Below are 19812 nucleotides of genomic sequence, written 5' to 3'. Positions count from 1 at the left end.
TCACAAAGGGCATCTTGCATGGTACCTTGCACTTTACCAAAGGCAAAGTAAAGCTGCTGGAAAGTCATAGGGCAGGCAGAGTAGAATAGCAGGCAACAAACAATATGATAGGCAAATTCCTTGAGGGTCAGGTAGTGGTTTTCAAACTTTTCCACCTGGAAGTGCCATTTCTGTTGGGTTTGAAACAAACACAGCTGTATAACTGAATTTTTGTCTCTAGTTCCCTAGCCTATTAACTCGGAACCATACAGCAATATTGCATCCATCCCTTTCTTCCAAGAAAGGATATTAAAAGACGATACATTCTGCTTGCAGTCTCTTCCCTAGCCTGAATACAGATGCGTGGTGGCTCCCCAGCTCTTCACAAAGAGAAAGTGCTTGGATGCTACACTAACAGAGAGAACTGCTTCCCTTATCCTTTGCATAGCTAGCAGCCTTAACCACTGCAAGTGTATCCCAGGTCTTCAGAATTCTGCAGTACTGCATGACAAGCTTTTTTTTTTTTTTTTTTTTTAACCAATGCAGATGTGTATATTCATGTTTGACCGTGTTTATGTTGTGTCAGGCCTGTAATCTCACTATACAGATTTTAAGCAACATGCTAAGGCTCCATTTTGACCCCTGCTTAAGTAAGACCTTGCGCTGTACTGTGCATATTCTGGTGGCACTTGGTATGACAGCAGACCCAAAAGGTGTGCTGCCGACTGTGTGGTGGAAAGAGCGGGTAGGCTGGAAGTAGAGGAGGTTGTAAGCTTGCTTTTTGCTTTTAGTGTTTCAGTTTTATTGATCTCGAAATAAAAACTCACTAAAAATTGCTACAAAACCCATCAGTCATAAAGCAAGATCAAAAGCAGGCTTACAGAAAAGATACCTGCTTGAGGAAAAGACCTTGATGATGGCTTCGGAAATACAAGAAAGCACATCCTTAAATAATGTTTATAGCCTCAAAACTGCTCTGTTCAGACAGATTATAAAATTAGATAAAACTATCTATTGCCTTGAGTGATGACAGGAAAATGAACATTTCATCCTCTACAGAACCAGGACTCTTCAGATAAGATTTGTCTCTGCCATCACAAGATAAATCACTGTGGGTCTCACGCAGCTGTAATTTACACCAGTTATACCTAGCATAACTCAAAAATCTTCACTCAAGTTACTCCATCTTCAAGTAGCTTCAAGAAGAGAATCCATTTATGATAGAGATAACTAAGAAGTTTTAGAAACCTTCACTAGTTCTTTGCATTTTCCTTGAAGCTGTGCCATCCCTGGCTTTATTTTATCTTTGCTATTCATCAGAACACTATTTCTAAATATACAGTGGGTAGATGTGTAAGTATTTCTTTCCATGTCACTTTTTTCTACTTGTCTTATTTGTCCTTGAATTTTTAGGTATTCCCTTTTTAAGGTCTCCAGGAAAGAGAATGACGGAACCTCAACATACACACACACACAGAGCGCTCCCTAAATTGGCTGATTCTGTTTCCATTTTAAACCCATGCTCACAGCTCTCAGACTGACTTCTGGGAAGTATCAGAACTCAAAGAGCACGCCTGAGCTTGTATGCTCTCCTGGATTAGCCTGATGCCAGCTGTGTTACTGTACAACAGCCATACACGTCTCAAATTTGGTATTGAACAGTAAGAGCTTTGCTGTATGGATGGCAGAAGACTGAGGGCATCAGAAAATGAAAGGTTAATAGGGAAGGATAGCATCTGTTATTAGATGAATTGGGGGGGGGGGGATAAATCCTCGTTTGGACACAAAAGTCCTTCAGCCACAGAACTCTGAAGGACACCGACCAAAGAATTGCCTGTTTTCCCTCCCCAACTATATAGCCTATTTTCCTTCCCAACTATATTTCACTTTATCTACTAAAACAAAGTATCTCACTTGCTCTCACACCCTTCACAGAATTTACTCCGTGCATTTGAGTATCAAAGCATTACTCCTCTTCCTCCACTTTCTGCTACCAAATACAGAAGCAGTAAGAGTAAGTGTGTCTGATCATCACAGTGTTAGAATCTGGAGGGAGGTGGTGATGAAAGAGTGTTTTACCTGCTATATTTAGCATGTAGGCTGTAACACTAGAACATCATAACAGTATTTTGTTTTCAATAAAAATTGATTACACTGGATTTCGGTTCTGTATACATTTAGCTCCTCTGCTGGACTCAGTCTCCGTAAATTGTATTATTAAATCAAAATTTAAAAAAGCATGTGCCTGCCTCTTTTATATGTGTGTATATATAAAAAAAATATATATATTTAAGTACTAATATCTTGTGTGTTCTTTTGGCACTTGCTGACTTCCTCCCACCCCCCAGCAGGAGCAAATGAATGATCCTTCTCACAGGAATCCATTTTTTGTGAGCTGCATAGCAGGTTGCCAGGAGGAGGTTTTTCAGTAATGAGTTTGAGCTGTCGCATACCAATTGTGGTTCACTCATTTGCCACTTAGCAATATATTCCATGGCACATCCCAATAAAGTAATCTTCACTTGGGAAACAGAAGCCTCCTCTTTTCTTTGGCATTGTGATTTAAAAACTTTAGTTTCATTCTATTCTTGGAGCTAGGGTCCAAGCTCGATTAAGTCAGTGGAAAGATTACCAGGGATTTTAACTGGTTTTGGACCAAAGCCAAGATGAATGCTTTATTCAGTTTTGTAAAGGCTATATAAATAAATTTAAATCAGAGAAGAGTGTTTCTCATTCCTATGATTTCAGGTAAAGAACAACATTCGCCTTCTTTAGAGCTACTTTGTCCCACTCTGGTAGTGTACCCACCTTCTAACGTCTGCCAGCACTATCCAGAAGCCCGATACTCAAAAGGCCAAGTCTGCATGCGTGAAAACTATCACCTTAAAGGTATACAAATCCTTACATCCCGGGTAGCAATGACTTCAGTAGGAACTTCTCAAGCAAGCACTTCTGTATCACTAAAATGTTTTTTTTACTTCCAGTGCACAGATCAACTCTTTTATTACTCCACACTACTGAAATAAGTTACGTACATGAAGACTGAGTTATCACTGGATGCTGTTTTCTCTTCTGATGGCTTTCTGCCTTGAGTCTGCCCCTTTGCTCCAGGAATTATGACCAAGACTTCACAGCAATACAAAAAGCAGGATCAAGTGAAGGACACGCCTGTCAGGTTGCCTATGATGGGTCAACTCTAAGAATTATTTCACTGACCAGAAGAACACATGCATATTTGAAGCTTTTGATCAGCTTTTGTACATTGGCAGAATCCAGTAATGAACCAAAGCCCTGAACTGCAACTTGTTGCAGTCATCACAATTATCATTTTTAGGAAGCAGAAACCAACCCTACAACAATTGTCACAGCTGCAGAAAGAGTCGGAAGCTGGTAGTGGTAGTAGAGTCAGAGATACCTCTGGAGGAGTCCTAGATGCATTTTGGGGCAGGGAGTAAAGGTAGAGAGCATTCTGTACACAAAGGTACAGTGATTCTGCAACCATGCAAAGACATCGCAGCAACACCAAGGTTGAGCCAGCATCGAAAATGCATCTCCACCCATCCCCAGCACCACCCGAATCTCACACTTGAAAGCAATGCCTTCTTTACAGGGTCAAAAATACACGGGATGTTATTTCATTCTTGCATATACCCTAAGCACACTGGGCCACCCACACAACAATTACATCACTTTAACTTAAGCCAGTTTAGGAAGTTCTTTTCCAACTTTCTGAATTGCACGAATGCTTACTAAAGGATGTATTTCGCCTTCATTTATAAAAAAATTTTAAAGGAGTAATAAATGGATCTATTCATAACTAGTCAAAAAAGTTAATAGCAAAGTGCTTTGACCTAAAAGGATTCACCCTCCTGTAGGTAGTCCACTTTCTTTAATTGCATATTCATTTGCTAGTACCCCTAAAACTTAAATTTTTTTTACAATAAATTTGGGGGGGGGGTTACATTTTCTGACCATTGTTTTAGAGATAAATACAGTTGAAGTAATTAGTCTTGCTGGAGCATAAAATTTAAAGAATTAAAAAATGAAAAATATGCCATAAATTGGGGGTTTATATGTGTACATTTACAACTACTCCCACTTTTGTGAGCCATTATTTTGTCTGCAGTGTTACAGTGGTTTTTACTTCATGTTTACACCACAAATCATACCATGAAGTGATAGACGTATAGTGTATCATACGCTCCTTTTCCACTAAGTTTAATAAATAGGGAAGGATGCAATGTGCAGCTCTCACAGGAGGTGAGAGTTCTGCCAAATCCAAATTGTCTTTCACCCTATACACCATGCAAAAAGATGTGCCTCAGATTTAAAAGTTTGTAAGAGTATGTTTAGCAGGAAACCTACATCTTTCTTTGCTTTTAAAACAAACAAAACAATGTCACTTTTAATGTCAAGCCCATACCTACATGACCGGCTGAATCAGTTGCACTATTTGAAGGACTTATATCCTTCAACCAACATAGCGCTGTTGAAACTACCGAGATCCCCCTCCCACGACACCCCCAGCTGACCAGGACACAAATATAGTCATCTGGTTATTGGGAAATAACCTGCATTTCCTAACAGCACAAAGGTGCCATTTTCCCCCTAGCTAACAGACACAAGATCTTCATTTGTCTTGTTATAGAAAGAAAAGAATCAAATGTTTAGAAGCATCTGGATCATTCCCGGTTGACTCGGGCACAGAAGCAGCACTGATTTGTAACTTTTCATATAGTTTACAGAAAAAAAAAAAAAAAAACCAAAAACCCAGCTCTTTGCCACATGCCAAAACATTTCCTTAGAGGATTCTATATGGGTAGAAATAGAAGGAAGGTCTTCCAGTCATGTTAGACCATATTTTCTTTTATGACTTTCACACAACAACCTGGGCTAAAACTACTAAGAGAAAAAAAGCAGGATATAACACGAGGAACTGATTAAACATATGTAGTAAGGAAGTTCTAGCTTAGACAACTGGTTTGGGTCTGCTCGTCAGGTGTATCTCTCAGTGCTACTTAGCCACCCACAACTGCTACCTATCCAGCTGTGCGACAGCTGCTTGATGTGCCCAGAGTCAAAGAGAACTCTGCAGCTGGGCTGGGGCAAGCCAAGCCTGGTCACACAGAGGAGGAACAAGAAGTGGTTTCTGGAGCAGTGGCTTTATGTGAGGTGCCAGTGGAGCATGGGGCCTCAAGCATTCCAAGAATCACTCACTGGTCACGTATGGAAAATGCAGATACTAGAAAGAAGCCATGGAGAGGCCCTGTCAGAACACCACTAAAATGGGAAGAACGGGAGATCTATAAGCTCTGTGTTTCTACAGATGCACCCCTAAAATCCTGAGAGCAGATATATACTACTTATTGCTATTGAAAGCCGCTATTCCTGTTCATTGCCTTCTATTTACAGTCAATATTATGAAACCTAACAAAAGCAATAATAGAAAGAGTAAAAAAATTATGACTACTCCTGCAAACATACCTCTTTCCCACAGCAATCTAAGAGTAGTTAAAGGAAGCTCTCCCAAGACACTGACAGCACAGATCAGAAAGTTACACAACTGCAAAATAGTCATGGCAAACAGTGCAAGAACTACCTGTTAAAGCTCCTCTTTCTAATAAGAATCCACTAAGATTTGCATCAGTACTTCCATTCCAGAGATAAAACACCTGCAGGAATCCTAATTTTAGCATGGTATATCAAAGACAAAAGCCTTAATACAGGAAAAAGAAGAGAGCCAGTATCTCAAACCTTTCCCTTTCTGATGAAAGATTCAGAGCAGGTGTAGTTATCCTCAGCAACACAGCGCTGCTGGATCCTCTAAAATCTGACACACAGAACTTTAATAGCTGTGAATAGGCCTAAAGGCTGAGGGGACAATTTGCGAGGATGTGGGGAAGACAACCCATAAATTTCTTACTTCCAAGTCCTATTCTCATATTGTTGCTTAAGTCTGTAGACACCCCCTTTTTCTGGTGACCACCAAGGCAACTAAATTCACTTCTGTGAAGAAAAGGAGGGAAAAAAAAGGTCTCAAAGCCTCCTTGATAAAGTTTTTGGGAACAATTTAAAATGTGTGATGCAGTGGTGTAACACGCAGGTGACCAGAATAGTACCTCATTCAAAACTACCCCTTACCAGTAGTTCAAAATAAGGCCTTCTCATCCTAGAATACAAACACACACATAAGGAGTTAAGTGGTTGGAGTTCACACCCTACTCTTAACCAAACTGCAGGTCAGCCTTAACCAGCCAAGCTCCAATTCCCCTTAAACCCTGCTCTCCCATGACACAACTATACAACTTCATTTCAACACGATCTGCTAGAGCATTGTTGATTACAGAAGAGGGAATAACAAACAAATGTTGAAGAACTCATGTGTTTACACACATGTTTTCAATGTGTCTACTGAAACACCTACATTTGGTTCCAAGATGACTAACAAGCAGCTAACATGGCTATGGTAGCAACTCAGTCATCCGTTAAGACAGTAAATTCAAGTGGAAAGAGAGGCAGAAAAATCCCTCCTTTTGATAGAAAAGGCACTGGGGGGACAGAGGGTATCTTACAGAAAGTCATCAATAGCATTCAGATTGACAGCAAAAGCAAGAGCTCCATACAACATCTGAAGAACAGTTAAAGAGTCAATGTGAAGCTGCTAGGCAGCAGCACTAACTGATCATTTCCCCCAAAAAACGGATAGGAAGTATGCAGCGGATAATATTTGTAACCACACAAATCTTCCTAATTCCTAGATCTAAAACATCTGATTTCAAAGAAAGTGTCTTAAGCTTTTTGCAAGGATGGTGATAATTACAGACCCAGTACCTCATTAAGTAAACCCCAACTCCCACCAAAACAGCAAACAAACTGCATAATCCAATAGCTACACTTCCAGAATATTTACACTCCAGCTGCATGGCCAGAAGCGCAATCCAAACAGATGTCCATGAAGATGACACAGGATAAGGAATCTCTGCTAACTTCAAATCTGATGTGTTGCACGTATCACTTCACAGCCGTTTTTGTAGGCAGATGATGAACAGCTATTTCAACTTCAGGTCAGATGGAAGAGTGGAAGTTTTGGTGAGAATCACGCTCACATGCCATGGATTTGACCAAGTGATCTCTACAGGGTTATGGCACAGCAGTCTGCTTTCGTAGTACCTTATCTCGGCATCCTTACAAATTTCAGTCTCTCACCACCCTGGTGTACACAGGACTGGTCCGAGTACTGCTTCAAAGCAGCTCTGATAGCCATGCTGCAGGGGGGAGAGGAGACGGCAGAAGGATGGGGCTTAACTCCTCTGATGTACAACCAGCCAACTGTAAATCACTGATCCTAAACCAGTGGCAAAGCAACCAGTAAGAACTGGGCCAACATCCAACGAGGGATTCCCTGCTCTGCACATACATTTTTCCTCCTCTCGTCCCCAAGAGAGACACCCAAGGGAAAAAGTATGAAGGACAAAGGGGGAAAACTAAAGTAACAGAGAGGGAAAATGACTGATCTATACATTTGCCCATTCATGCTGTGAGTGGTTGAAACACGCACGCATACAACCACAGAACAACATACAAGCAGTTTTCCTTTCCTTACTTCCAAAGTTTGCTACAATTTTAGAAGTTTTGAAAACATTTTATCTGAAGGTAAATGCTTATATGAATAAACTTGCTTAAAATTAAGCACACCTCTTTTTAAACTAAAGTATCCTCAAAGCCTGTGCGCTTCAACCACGACGCCCTCAACTGGTGGGCAACCTGGGAAGCCATAACGTTCTAGAGCAACAAGCAAATTCTGAACCAAGATGCAGCACAAAAGCTGAATTCTGATCTAAAAAAATCCCAGCATTACAAATGTGCTTGTAAACACTAAGACTGCTACATCTCATAGTATAAAATGCGATCCTATTGCTTTTACACACTCTCCACCGGTCTATATTCCTCCGTCTCTCATGTTAGAGTAACGCTATAATCTTCCCATGACTGGCATGGTTTCTCAGGTTTTTATATACAGCATAGGGAAGTCCTAGCCTATAAATAAAATACCACATGACACCAACAGCAATAAGTCATTTTCTGTTAATAATAGGAAGAAAAATATAAAGTGTCCTCTCTTTTTGCAGCTATACACACCTAACAGTTTAGATCAACAATGCATTGTTACACAGCATTACTAAAAGGCATATATACACAAACTGCTCTAAAATTAAAAGACAAAATACATGTGCATAACGGAGATTAATTATTTTTTCTGAAAAATATTCAAAAGAATCTAAGACATTCTGCATTTGCCTCCTAAAAATGAGGTACGAAAAGAACAAAGTGTATTTCCTAATGCCAGTTAACCTGAAAATAATTGATCTTACTGTGTAAAATTCTTTTCATCCATTGAGGGTACACAGTTGGCAGAAGAAACATACTGCAAACGGAAATGCCACACGCTATTCATTACTGGGGCATGGAGCTGAGGTTTGAACCTACTGTTGCCTCCTGAACATACTTGCTTTGAGGTATCTGCTCTCTTAACCTTGTCAGTCTTGCCCAATCATTATCTTTTCAAGTCTGAAAATGCAACAGAACAAAGTAAGAATTTCCTGTAAATCAGTCCTTTTGCATTTAGTTCATTATCTCCAATGTGTTTTTTCTCCTATTTTTATCGAATTGCCCGACAGTTTCAATGCTACAGTACCTATACTCTTGCTCAAAGAACATCTAAAATTTTACACCTAGAAGTCTAGAAGTGGTCTAAAGGAATGCCTTTCCTGTTTTCAATCTCACAATAAAAGAACAAAAGTTTAAATAATCTATCAACTTTGGGGGGAAAAGATGTGTATTTAAAAGCTGAATTATCACTGAAATACAGCCCCCAATAAACTGAAGGACAGTCAATTGTCCTTTTTTTTATTATTCCAATAAAGTCTTGTGCAGAAACTATTTCCATACACTTACGCTCCTATTCAAAACATTTATCAGACCACATTGCTTTTCAGGTCTTCACCCACTTTTTTCACAAAATGTCAGACTAACTTAAGCAAGCAGGAACTTGGACTTGATCATACTGAGAAATTTATTTCATGAGATTTACTGAAGTACTCACACAGCTTGCAACAGAGTCACCAGGCTGCGGGATTTTATATATTTAGAGACTGAGCAGTAATGCAGCTGGTATGGAAATGCCATGTCAGAACAACAATGAAGTAGAGGGAGAAAACAACCCACCTTCTAGTCCACAATAAGATGGCCACTAAAATTTCACAATGTAGTTGTGAATAAAGCATGTAACCTCCAGAAGAAAGAGGACACTACACAAGCTTCCAGAAACACTGTCACAAGAATTTTGTCCTCACAACAGCAATTGTGTTAAAGCCTCCTCAGATACTCAGGGCCTCAGATTCATTTGCTCACTCTGCTTTTGCCCATTTTTCTTAATTTTCTCCCTTTTTTTGTAATGTTTTTCCTTCCTTTTTTTTTTTTTTTTTTTTTTATAAAGAATGAACACTTTCTTTCCATCTACCTTTGTGTTTTCTTTCTATCAGGACTACTTTAGCCTCAATTTATCGGGCTACACTTCCACCGTGATTTTATACTCCAGAGATACAGTCAACAGCCTGACAAGGTACTAGCAAGAACAAAGAGGAAGAAAAAGATAATTACAACAACAGACAGGTGAAATATGGATAGAGAGATATAAGGTGACCAAAAACATGATGTGTGTGTTCATTAGGTATCTTGTTCTAGCACCAATATGCCCTACCCACATTGCATGATCAACAGTTATAAATAGATAATGAAGACACCGTCCCCTGCCACAATTTGCTTACATTCTAGATATCAAATGACAGCCACAGCCAGACAAGCTCAGGAAGCAAGTTTACACGATGGTTATAAAGGCTAAATGGATAATATCTTACCTAGACGATTTGCTGTTTCCTTTAAATGTATTCAATGTATATTTATCTCACTCTTCACATTGAATTACCCCGTCCTTTCAAAGCCTTGGGTCAAACAATTCTCTAAATTGTGTATTTAATCACTTCTTTTAAAAGTAACATAGCTATCTAAACAATATAACACTTTTGCTTAAGAGTTCAAGCACTGTAATTCCAGTAACTAAAAACTTTGCTAGTTGTAAGTATATACCGACATAAGCTTCTGGCAAGACTAATATTACCCAGTTACCCACAAGCAGAGTTCTGCATACTGCATTCTTGAAAAACAACTGCGTACTATTTCATAAATCAAATCTGCACACAATCTGCAGGAACTCTTACAACAGTGAGCTACTGGCAGTACCGGTGACTCCACAGTATCACTGTTGATTGCCAGTTGATATCAAGTCACTTCAATATAATAAATAAGACTCGATATAAGGTTTTCCTATCTTTAAGGAGAAGTCCACTATTAGCAATATAGTCACTGCTTTAGTTATCCTATAACAACTCCTGTGGGCACGATTTTCATTACTGCATACGGTTTGCAAGATAGTGATTTACATTCCATGGCTAGAATGAAGTATTCTTCCTGGGTTTTCATTAAACTTTCCACTTGAATTTGCTATTTTCAAAGTATCAAGCGATCAGAATTTTCTGATGAAAGTGTGATTTCCTCCATTATTCCTCCTTTTGGTTTTTTCCTGCGTTCTTTTAAAGACTAATAAAATTTCTTCTTCCTAACAAGCTGCCCAAATGAGAAGGTGCAGTGGGAGGATACATTAACGCAATCAGAAACACACAAAAATTACCAAGGTCAACAGTTACTTAGGGATGCTAATAAAACACCAGAATCACAGCTACTATAGAGATGCAGGATAAAGCATGCTGCCAATAAAAAGAAAGGCAAACAACAGCCGGTAGACACACATGCGCAGGGGAGGAAAGACAAAAGTGGCAAGAGCATGACAAACCTGGTCAACGTAACAGGCAGCGGATTCAGCATATTTTGGGTTGACCTTTCACAAGTATTTTGTTTATCGTGCCTTTAAGGAAAGTTTTAAGAATGACATTTCAAGGGAGACAATGGAGGTGCAGAGGATCTTTACAGCACACCCTTTCTAACAGTCTGAAAGACAGCATGGGGGGGAGGGAGGGAAGATGTGCCCATCTGAATTTTTACACTAAGTAAATGAAAAGGCTGGCATTACTGGCTGTGACAGTAACTGACATTTACATCACGAATCACAGGTGACTAGCATCATGGCCTACGCAGAAAATACAAGATGAAAGGCATATTGTAGATGCAGGAGGGTAGCTCTACCAAGGAAACAGAGAATGTGATCAGGAGTTTGACCAGGGAAATTATCTTTTCAGCAGGACTCAGATAACCTTGAAAAAACAGTGAAAAGCAGTGAAAACAGTAAAAAACATTGGATACTTGATTTTCATAACATATGCTATGGGAGATGAAACAGTATAGGAAAAAATCAAGAGGTACGCAGTCTCTCAGAGGACTTGAGAGGCTAGGATGAACTTCTGCACACACTCATATTATGTTTAATATGCAGTACTGAAAAATTTTTCAAGGTGAAGGCTATCTCCCCCCCCCCCCCCATTTAACTTTCAGCTTGTATGTATATAGAAATAAAGCATATTCCTTAAATTACTTACGGATAGCAGATCCTCATACCAATTCCAATTACTATGAAAATGGAACAATACAAGACACCAGGTAAGAAACACTTTCATTCTCTTGTAATCTATCTCATCAAAATGTCCATCTGAATCTAGAATCCTGACAGAAGCATACACACAACTTCCAAAAAAGTTTTATTCCAAAGGATGACAGGTGGTCTTTCAGCCAAAAAAAGAACAGCTCACACCATTCAAAACATTTAGAGACTGAACACACACAAGGTGCACAGTGAGTTCAGCAATCCCCATTCACAAGGTAATGTTAATATTTACTCACAGTCCCTGGCACATCACCAGGATTTTCTTTTAATTTTGCACATTCATAAGATAAAAAGCGAGAGCATTAGGGAATATCACATTGCAAACTCTTATTTTTATATTTTGCTGAGATGAGGACAATTCACAGGAAAGAACTTAACACGCTTTCTCTCACCCCACAATGCAGCCAAAGACTGAAGTCTTAGCAAAGCCATGGCTCTAAAACCATAAATGGCATATAGAAGATAAATAATTGTACTGGCAATAACTATACTTTTAAACAATAAAACTTTAGAATCAAGTGACACAACAGAATTAATAGCCAGCATGTTTAAAGCCAGCCCCCTGACACATGATTAAATCACATTCAACAGGTGGTAAACATTGCCAGGTTTTTTTTTGTGGTAGTCAAAAGATAACCTGGTGAAAGAGGAATTAATGGACAGAGGGCCCAACAACGGGTAATTATACCAATGGATAATAGATGCAGCTCAGCCCAGACTCTGAAAGCTCTTGAATTATCATTCTCCAGGGAACAGCAGGGTAAAAGGGAAGCATGTTTGTATTTCTGATTTATTTCCCTGTTCGTTTACTGGCCACTGGACAAGACTGTGTTAGGTGGCCCTGCAGCCTCACCCAGTGTGACATACCCACATGCAGCGTGGGTGAATGTGTCAGTTGAGATGGCACCAATAAAGCGGATAAAAACATGATGGCAGAATCAGAAAGCTATTTCCTACAACGATAATGCTTCAGCGCTATTGCACATGAGTTTCTTGCTTACGCAGGCTACTTATTTCTAACAGACTCTGGGACTCCTACCCTTAAGTTCTTTGTGTTTTGTTGCTCCCACCCACCATAAACTCTTTTACAAACCAGAAGAATTCCTTCTTCCAAACTGATGGCATGCTAAACACACTGGATTTATGAACTTCAGGTAGTACCAAAACACAAAGGAGGAATCTTATCAGCAAAGAATTGTTGCAGAATACCCCTTCTTCACACTGTGCTGCTCTGAAACACCAACCTGCTCCACAGTTAGGGCAAAGTAGCCCAACCATGCCAAGATCAAGGACAAAATGGGCATCTCTTGCTCTTCCAACCAACACTTCAGAAAATTATATTCAGCCAAAATTCTCTTCCCCTTCAAGGTCTCTAGAAATCACAAGTATTTTTTAGAGGGATCAGAAGTAGTCACAAAGATAAATTGTGTTCTTGGCTCTTCCTATAGTATAATGTGTCACTTTAGGAAAGACATTTTCCCTCCCCTGTGCCTCACTTTATCCATCTCTAGCACCAATGCACCCACACTGAAATAGTTTCCAAAAGTGCTTAAGATCTACAGACAGAAAGTATCCTATAAAGAGCTACGTTTACATTTCAACAGAGAACACCAGCAACCAAAAAAAGGGCTGGCTTTGTCATATGGATGACGACAGTCTTCTCCCACCTAGGGCCCAGCCCAGACAGACAGCAGTAGCCCATGTGCATGCAGTTCACACACGCAAGGCTACAGCAAGAAAGGAATATTCCAGTCCCTTGGGCTGCATACATAAAACAGGCTTTCACGCCAACTAGAAAACACAGATTGTTTGGTGCATTGGAATAGGAATGAATAGTGTACAGGAGGTGGACAGAAATACTCTAATGGAGCCTCTCTCTTCTATCTCTCTCTCTCTGTAGGGAGTCATTTTTGCATTGAGCCAAAACCAAATTATACTTCTCGGCCAGCTTTCAGCTCAAAGGTCAGCAAAGTACAAAACTCTACTTAGCGGGGTTATACAAGTGGAAAGGCGTGAGTAACAATTTGTCTGAATAAAAGAATGAAGTAGTACGGTATTACAAAAAAAAAAACTATTTAAAAAACAGCACTTCTGCATTTCTATAATGCAGCAGTAAATAAAGGAAACCACAGGCATTGTTGGTGATGGCTGGCAGGTTTCTGTTGGTGATGGCTGGCTTTTTTTTTAATAGCTCATTGATTTTGGACTTCATCCATCTCCAGCATTGTGAGTACACTTCATATAGTAACTAACTACAAACCAAAGTACACTTTTCCAGCCAAGTCTTTTTTGTTTTGTGAATTCCATTGTATTTCAACAGCATTAACCAGCCACCCCTAGTCCAAGCTGGTATTCCTAAATTCAGTAAAAATAACTATCAGCAGCACTGCAAATCAGCCAAATTAAGATGGAGAATGTGTTTGACTCCATATAGTGCTGAGTGCCAGTGCACTGTATTACTTCTGGGAATGTTCAGGTCAGTTGATTAATGGACCCACCACTGCTATCCATCCCAAGATGTACAGAAACCAGCCAACCATTCCCATTCAGCAGGGAGGGTGCCAGTTCAAAAACTTTGTACTTAAGGACTTTTTGGATCAACTGGGCATTAACTTTCAGGCATGTTACCAATAAGCAGGAGTCCCGGGCTCCACCTCTGCTGCAACTAGGTTCCTCCCTACACCTTGTATGATTCAGGTCCTTTCCAGTTACCTGCTTGGATCAGATGACAACAGGGTAAACAATGTGTGCATACAGCGATGTCACAGCAACTCCATTAGAAACAGCGGCAAGGAGCTTTCCCAACTAGCATTTCCCCATTCCATATAAAGCACAACATAAGCACAGCTTTGCCAAACCCCTCAAGTTAGGAGCAAGAGGAACAGAGCGTCACAAAACTGATCTACCCTCCTATAGCTGGGAAAATATGGGAACACCTGGCCCTGCCATTTGACCCCCAAATTAATGCTATTTCAGAGAATCACTACAAAATTATTGCTTTATGACCAACATGCTTTCATTCATGAAATAGCTTTCTCCTCAGAGGCTGTGAGTGAAAAATTCCTATTGCCTGCTGCAAAAACAAAAAGCGCAAAGTATAGTAATATTTCTTAAACTGCTAGCTCAGACAAAGCTTTTCACTGTATCTCTGATACGTGCTAATTTGGTGACTGAAATGTGATGCAGGTTTCCAAGTATCTTGTTCTGCCTCTCTGCAGAGACCATCAGCAGAAAAAATAAATTACCAGTGTTTGGATTCTCATTCCCTCAAATTAGCCTCAGCATAAGATGACAGCAGCAGAGCCAAGCTTTCTATGGGTCTTTACATGGCACCTGTTAGCACTCCATAAAGGACACAGAAAAAGGAGGCCAGGTTTCTCTCTGCTGCCCACCCACAACAAAGCTTTCCTGTCAAACTATTGATACCTCTCCTGACAGCAACTTTCAGCCTGCACACCCACGCCACTTTTAATCCACCAACAATGAATCTGTTGCCTTGCTTGGAAATGTCCCCAAGGAATGCAGGGACTGCATGAGGAAATTTATTTTCTCTCTCTTTTTTTTTTTTTTTTTTTTTTGGGGGGGGGGCGGGGTGGTAATAGAAGGATGACTGTGCCAAGTAACATGCAGTATCACCACAAAGTCTAAGCTAAAACAATACAGTTGTTTACATGCAAGCCTGGGGCGGGGGGGAAGGTTGGGACAAAAAACCAAGTAAATTCAAAGGAGAATTTTCTGGTTATCAAAGGGAAAAACAGGTTACTAAATGAAAGCATCCTGTCTGATCATTTATTCAAATAGTTCTGCTGGGCATTGCAGGCTGCAGCCACAGAAGCAAAGACTGAAAGAGAGGCACATCTTTGGATCACACAAACTGACCCGCTCCAAAATGCTTCCAACACAAAGCCACCTGTGAAGAGCCAGAGGGTGTCATACTGGGATCATTACAACGGGCACATTCTCCTCTATTATGCTGCTCCTACTACAGTTTGGCACACTTCCACATCTCATCCACTTTGCCTTCGACTCTCCATTTGGAGCACAGAGTCATTAGTAACACATACGTAGAGTGACTGATGCCATGGTTATGACTTCTAGGCTCCACCATGGACCAAAACACTAAACCAAAGTGAAACCAGCAGCTTTCCATGAAACCTTCCCCCAGAAGCCTGCTTATGTTCAACATGCCAAGCACCCAAAAAGATTTTGTGACAATGTATGATTTTGCAGGAGCTGATCCTGATTACGTGCTTCCCATGCAACCAGCTGGCCCTTTCATTCCTGCCTCTCTCCCTTCCTCCTGTCCTGTCACGTAATGGGGAGGGCATTTTACAGCCTGCAGCTCATGCCAATGTGCCTCTTCCTACTCAAATCTGGGGTAACAGCAACAGCATTACAAAGGAGTTCAAGCAAAACAGATCCATGCAGAAGCTTGATTTATCAAGTGTTTGAGCAAGGACTGGGTTGCTAATATTGAAAACTTTAAAGAGAGAAAAGTAGCAGGACTGAATTGCAATGCTAAGGCTGTCCATATGTACAGATTGGGCATTAGCCCAAATATAACAAGCCTGCCCACAGCTGTAGTATATTTAATCAAGTCATACAGACTAATTATTTTGTACAACTAAATCCAGCACCTGTGAAAATTGTCTTATTTCAGCTGTGGGCAAAGCTACTTAAATAACATTTTCAATTTCAAAAAGAAAAACCAAAATAAAATCTCTTAAGTTCAAAATGTCCACAGTCAACTGCAGTACCCAGGCAATGTAGAGAGAATATTTAACTGAACGCATACCCAAACACCTACTCACATGAGAAAACTCTTTCCTATTAATACTTGTGTTATTTAATTGTGGGTCCCCAGAACTAAGTGTCTATTTCCATGAAAGACCATAAGGAGACAAGTACTTAAAAAAAATTATCTCTGTCCCCCCTCTCCAAAAAAGCTGTTCTCTCTTCCCACTGAAGTTTAATTAGCATCACTACATTCTCAAAGCTGGACTCCTGAAAATCCACTTCTTATACCATATTGGTCTTGAAAATTATTTAATCAGTATGGGTATAATATTAATGGTATTGTCTGCTACAAGTGCACAAAAAGCAGTTAAGCTTTTTCTCAGCAGTAAGCAGCAAAGCTAACTACTGCTTTGCTCTGACTACACTAACAGTACTAAAAATGTGTATATATAAAAGAAAGTAAATTGTGCATGAAAATTGTACAAGTAAACACCACTACATACAAATGAATAAATTGCTACTTTTTTTTTTTTTAGCAAGTCTGAGTCAGCTCTCACTGCTGCAAGAAACATGAAATCTGAAAGGCACCCAAAAACTGCTACAATAAGGATATTTCTTCTCAGACTAAATGTGCTTTTTGCACACTCACACTTTATCATTCAAAATAGCAAACCAAAACAGTCCAAAAGGACAGAGTTAATTCAATGCAAAGATCTTCCCTCTCAGTAAATCTCTCACACAGTACTACTCTTAGCAACAGAATGTTTATACAGCACAAGATAAAGAGAGAAGCTTTTCGCTGACACCTGGGAGAAAACCAAAGAACAAAAGCAGCTCCCAACACAAGAGAGAAAGTTAGGTTTTTCAAGTGTTCCCACCTAACATAGACAGAAAGCCAGCCATAACAAGTTACAACAAACAACCTATTTACCCACTTCCAGAAAATGCTTGTAAATTTAAACTGTGTGAAATGTCTAACTCCTCCTTTCACTCCATCAAAAGGCTTCATCAGCAATGGACAATAAAGCCGCTGGCTTGACCTAAACGGGCTGGTAGGTTAATCTATTCTGACCTTATCTTTATTCAATCATAATACTGAAAGATTGCTTGAATAACTTACCAGCTTTTAACAATGCCAACAGTCACCCTTTTACTACAGTGCTCCTCCAAAGCACCCTCCAATCAAATTTTTTAATCAGGGGGGATATTAAAAATTTTCAAAAATTAATTGTAAAGTAAACCAAAATGCCATTTCTCACTCATTCATACAAGACAGAGGAAAGAGGTAAATAGCCAAGACCAGAAGAAAATTTTTATCTTGCCCTTGCACATCACTTTCAGACTTCCACCATCACTTATTTCCAATTTTAGATAATATGCTATCTCTTATTAACTGTCAATCATATCTTTTATTTATAGTATTTTCACTCAAATGGAAGAAGCTAGACAAAAAAGCTACTATTTGATAAAACCTGCCTTGTAACAATAGGCTTAATCATACAGACCTCAACACTTTGTATTTTAATAACTGCTGGCTTGTTTTCAAAACCCATTCCACAAGGGTGCTCAGCACTAAATATAGCACAGCAGTGAGTTAAAATTAAGCACATAATTAGGCCCACAGAAGTCAATAAGCTGGATTCATCACTTAATGATTGATTTAATCACTCAGCTCTCATATATTTGAAGTTCACAGCCAATGCTTAAATGCCCTTCTGGAGAAAAGTGTCCAGTGCTCAACACTGTACAGTGCACAATCCTACCCAAGGATTTTCCTCCTTTTAATAGTACAGTAACTATCAGTACAATAACTATGTGAAGAAACTACATAGACTTACATCAGCCTGAAAGAAAAGGTAGCTTTGAGAACAGCAAGAGTTAAAAGAACAGACTTTCACAGCAGAGGTTGCTTCAAGTATTCACATTTTAACTCTGTGACCATAATTCTAGATAATAGACCACTCTTCATGTGACCTGCCAGGTTGTGAAACATCCTGACATGAAGAGCGTGCTGTGTTCTCATTTGACATATCAGATCAGTTATTCTTCGGCATCAACAAATGCATTTTCATTTAACATTGTACATCTGCAAATGGTTTGGCAACACAAGAGAGTATCAAAAAGCACAAACAACCATTAGGCACCTAAATGACATTTGAAAATGCCTTGAAAAAATCCATGCCAATCTTTTTTAAAATGATCCTGGGAATAACGTCTAAGCTTAAATCTATTCCTAATTAGATTTAGGCAGATCCTTAAAATACCAGTCAAGATTAAGTGCCATCACCTTTTTCCAAAAGCAAGAGCATCATTAACAGGGAAGTAAACCGTAAAGTCAGCAACTACAGCATGTGAAACAAGAGAAATGAAAAACAAAGGAGAGCTTTTCTTTTTGATTGCAGAGGATACTCTTACAAGCTACTCATAGGACTACAACACCTCAGAAGTTCCTACCTTGAAAAGCTGTGATATGACCAACAATCATGTACTTCAGTTCAAAGTTCAGTGCCTGGATACTCTGAGTCCTCTCCCTTCGAACAGCTGCCTGGTAGCTTTCTTCCATTTTTTTGGTGCAACAGGTTGGTGCTCTGTGTTGACAGATCTGTAAATCTGACTCTTAAAGCAGACAAAAAAAACACAACAATTAGAAAACTTTTCAACTTACACCATTAAAAACAAATAATGCTTCTTAATGTCAAAACAACCACCAAATTTAAAATTTTGAAACAAAATGCAACCCATAAGACATGACATTGTGAAACTCAGTTATTGTCTCAAGGACACTAATTAATGACTGTTCAACCTAACTTTGGATAACAAACCCTTATCAGCTGCTAACTTCTTTTACACTGTTAAGAGCACTGGGCACAAAATCATCTAAACACAGTCAAGGCCACAGTGGAATCACTGAAGATGCACATTCAAAGGGGCAACATTTCCACTCTACACCTTACGCTAAGCGCATCATAGCTTGAACATGAGTGAAAACCATGCCTCAAATTAGAATCAATATTCACCTGTGCAGCATCTCAAGGAACTACCTATTCACCTCTTACACTAGAGGAAGCCTCTCAAAAATCTTTGAACTCCCAAACAGCTCTCACACACCCCACACACACCCCCAACAAAAGGCATTTGCATTTTCTAAAAACTATGGTAGCTGGAACAGCTTTTCTTCTCCACTTTCCACTTCAGTTTTAACATGTTTAGGTCTTTTCCGAATCAGATATTAAAACAGAACCAGCAGCAATAGTTGCCACAAAAACTACTGAATTGATTTCCGCAGCAGCCTGAGTGTAGCTGTCTAGGGCCAGAGGCAAACAACTGAGTCCACACTGAGAGACCCACAGCTACCTACAGTCACTGGAAAGGCAGAGATGCTATTTCAGTTTCTAGGCTTAATTCAGTGTAAGTCAACAAGT

General features: G+C 39.6%; 1 protein-coding gene across 2 annotated transcripts in view; it reads right to left on the bottom strand.

Annotated features, from left to right (window-relative positions):
• LOC130158311 (glypican-5-like) overlaps positions 1 to 19812 on the bottom strand; it is a 391572-nt gene that overhangs the window by 348059 nt on the left and 23701 nt on the right. For both annotated transcript variants that reach the window (XM_056358960.1, XM_056358961.1), the window contains exon 2: positions 18845 to 19006. In XM_056358960.1, the coding sequence (XP_056214935.1) occupies positions 18845 to 19006 (162 nt within the window). The remainder of the gene's footprint in view (positions 1 to 18844; positions 19007 to 19812) is intronic.

The sequence above is a fragment of the Falco biarmicus genome, chromosome 13 (genome assembly GCF_023638135.1).
Source record: "Falco biarmicus isolate bFalBia1 chromosome 13, bFalBia1.pri, whole genome shotgun sequence".
Lineage (NCBI taxonomy): Eukaryota > Metazoa > Chordata > Aves > Falconiformes > Falconidae > Falco > Falco biarmicus.
The sequence above is the reverse complement of the archived record's forward strand: the minus strand, read 5'-3'. Positions and strand labels throughout refer to the sequence as shown.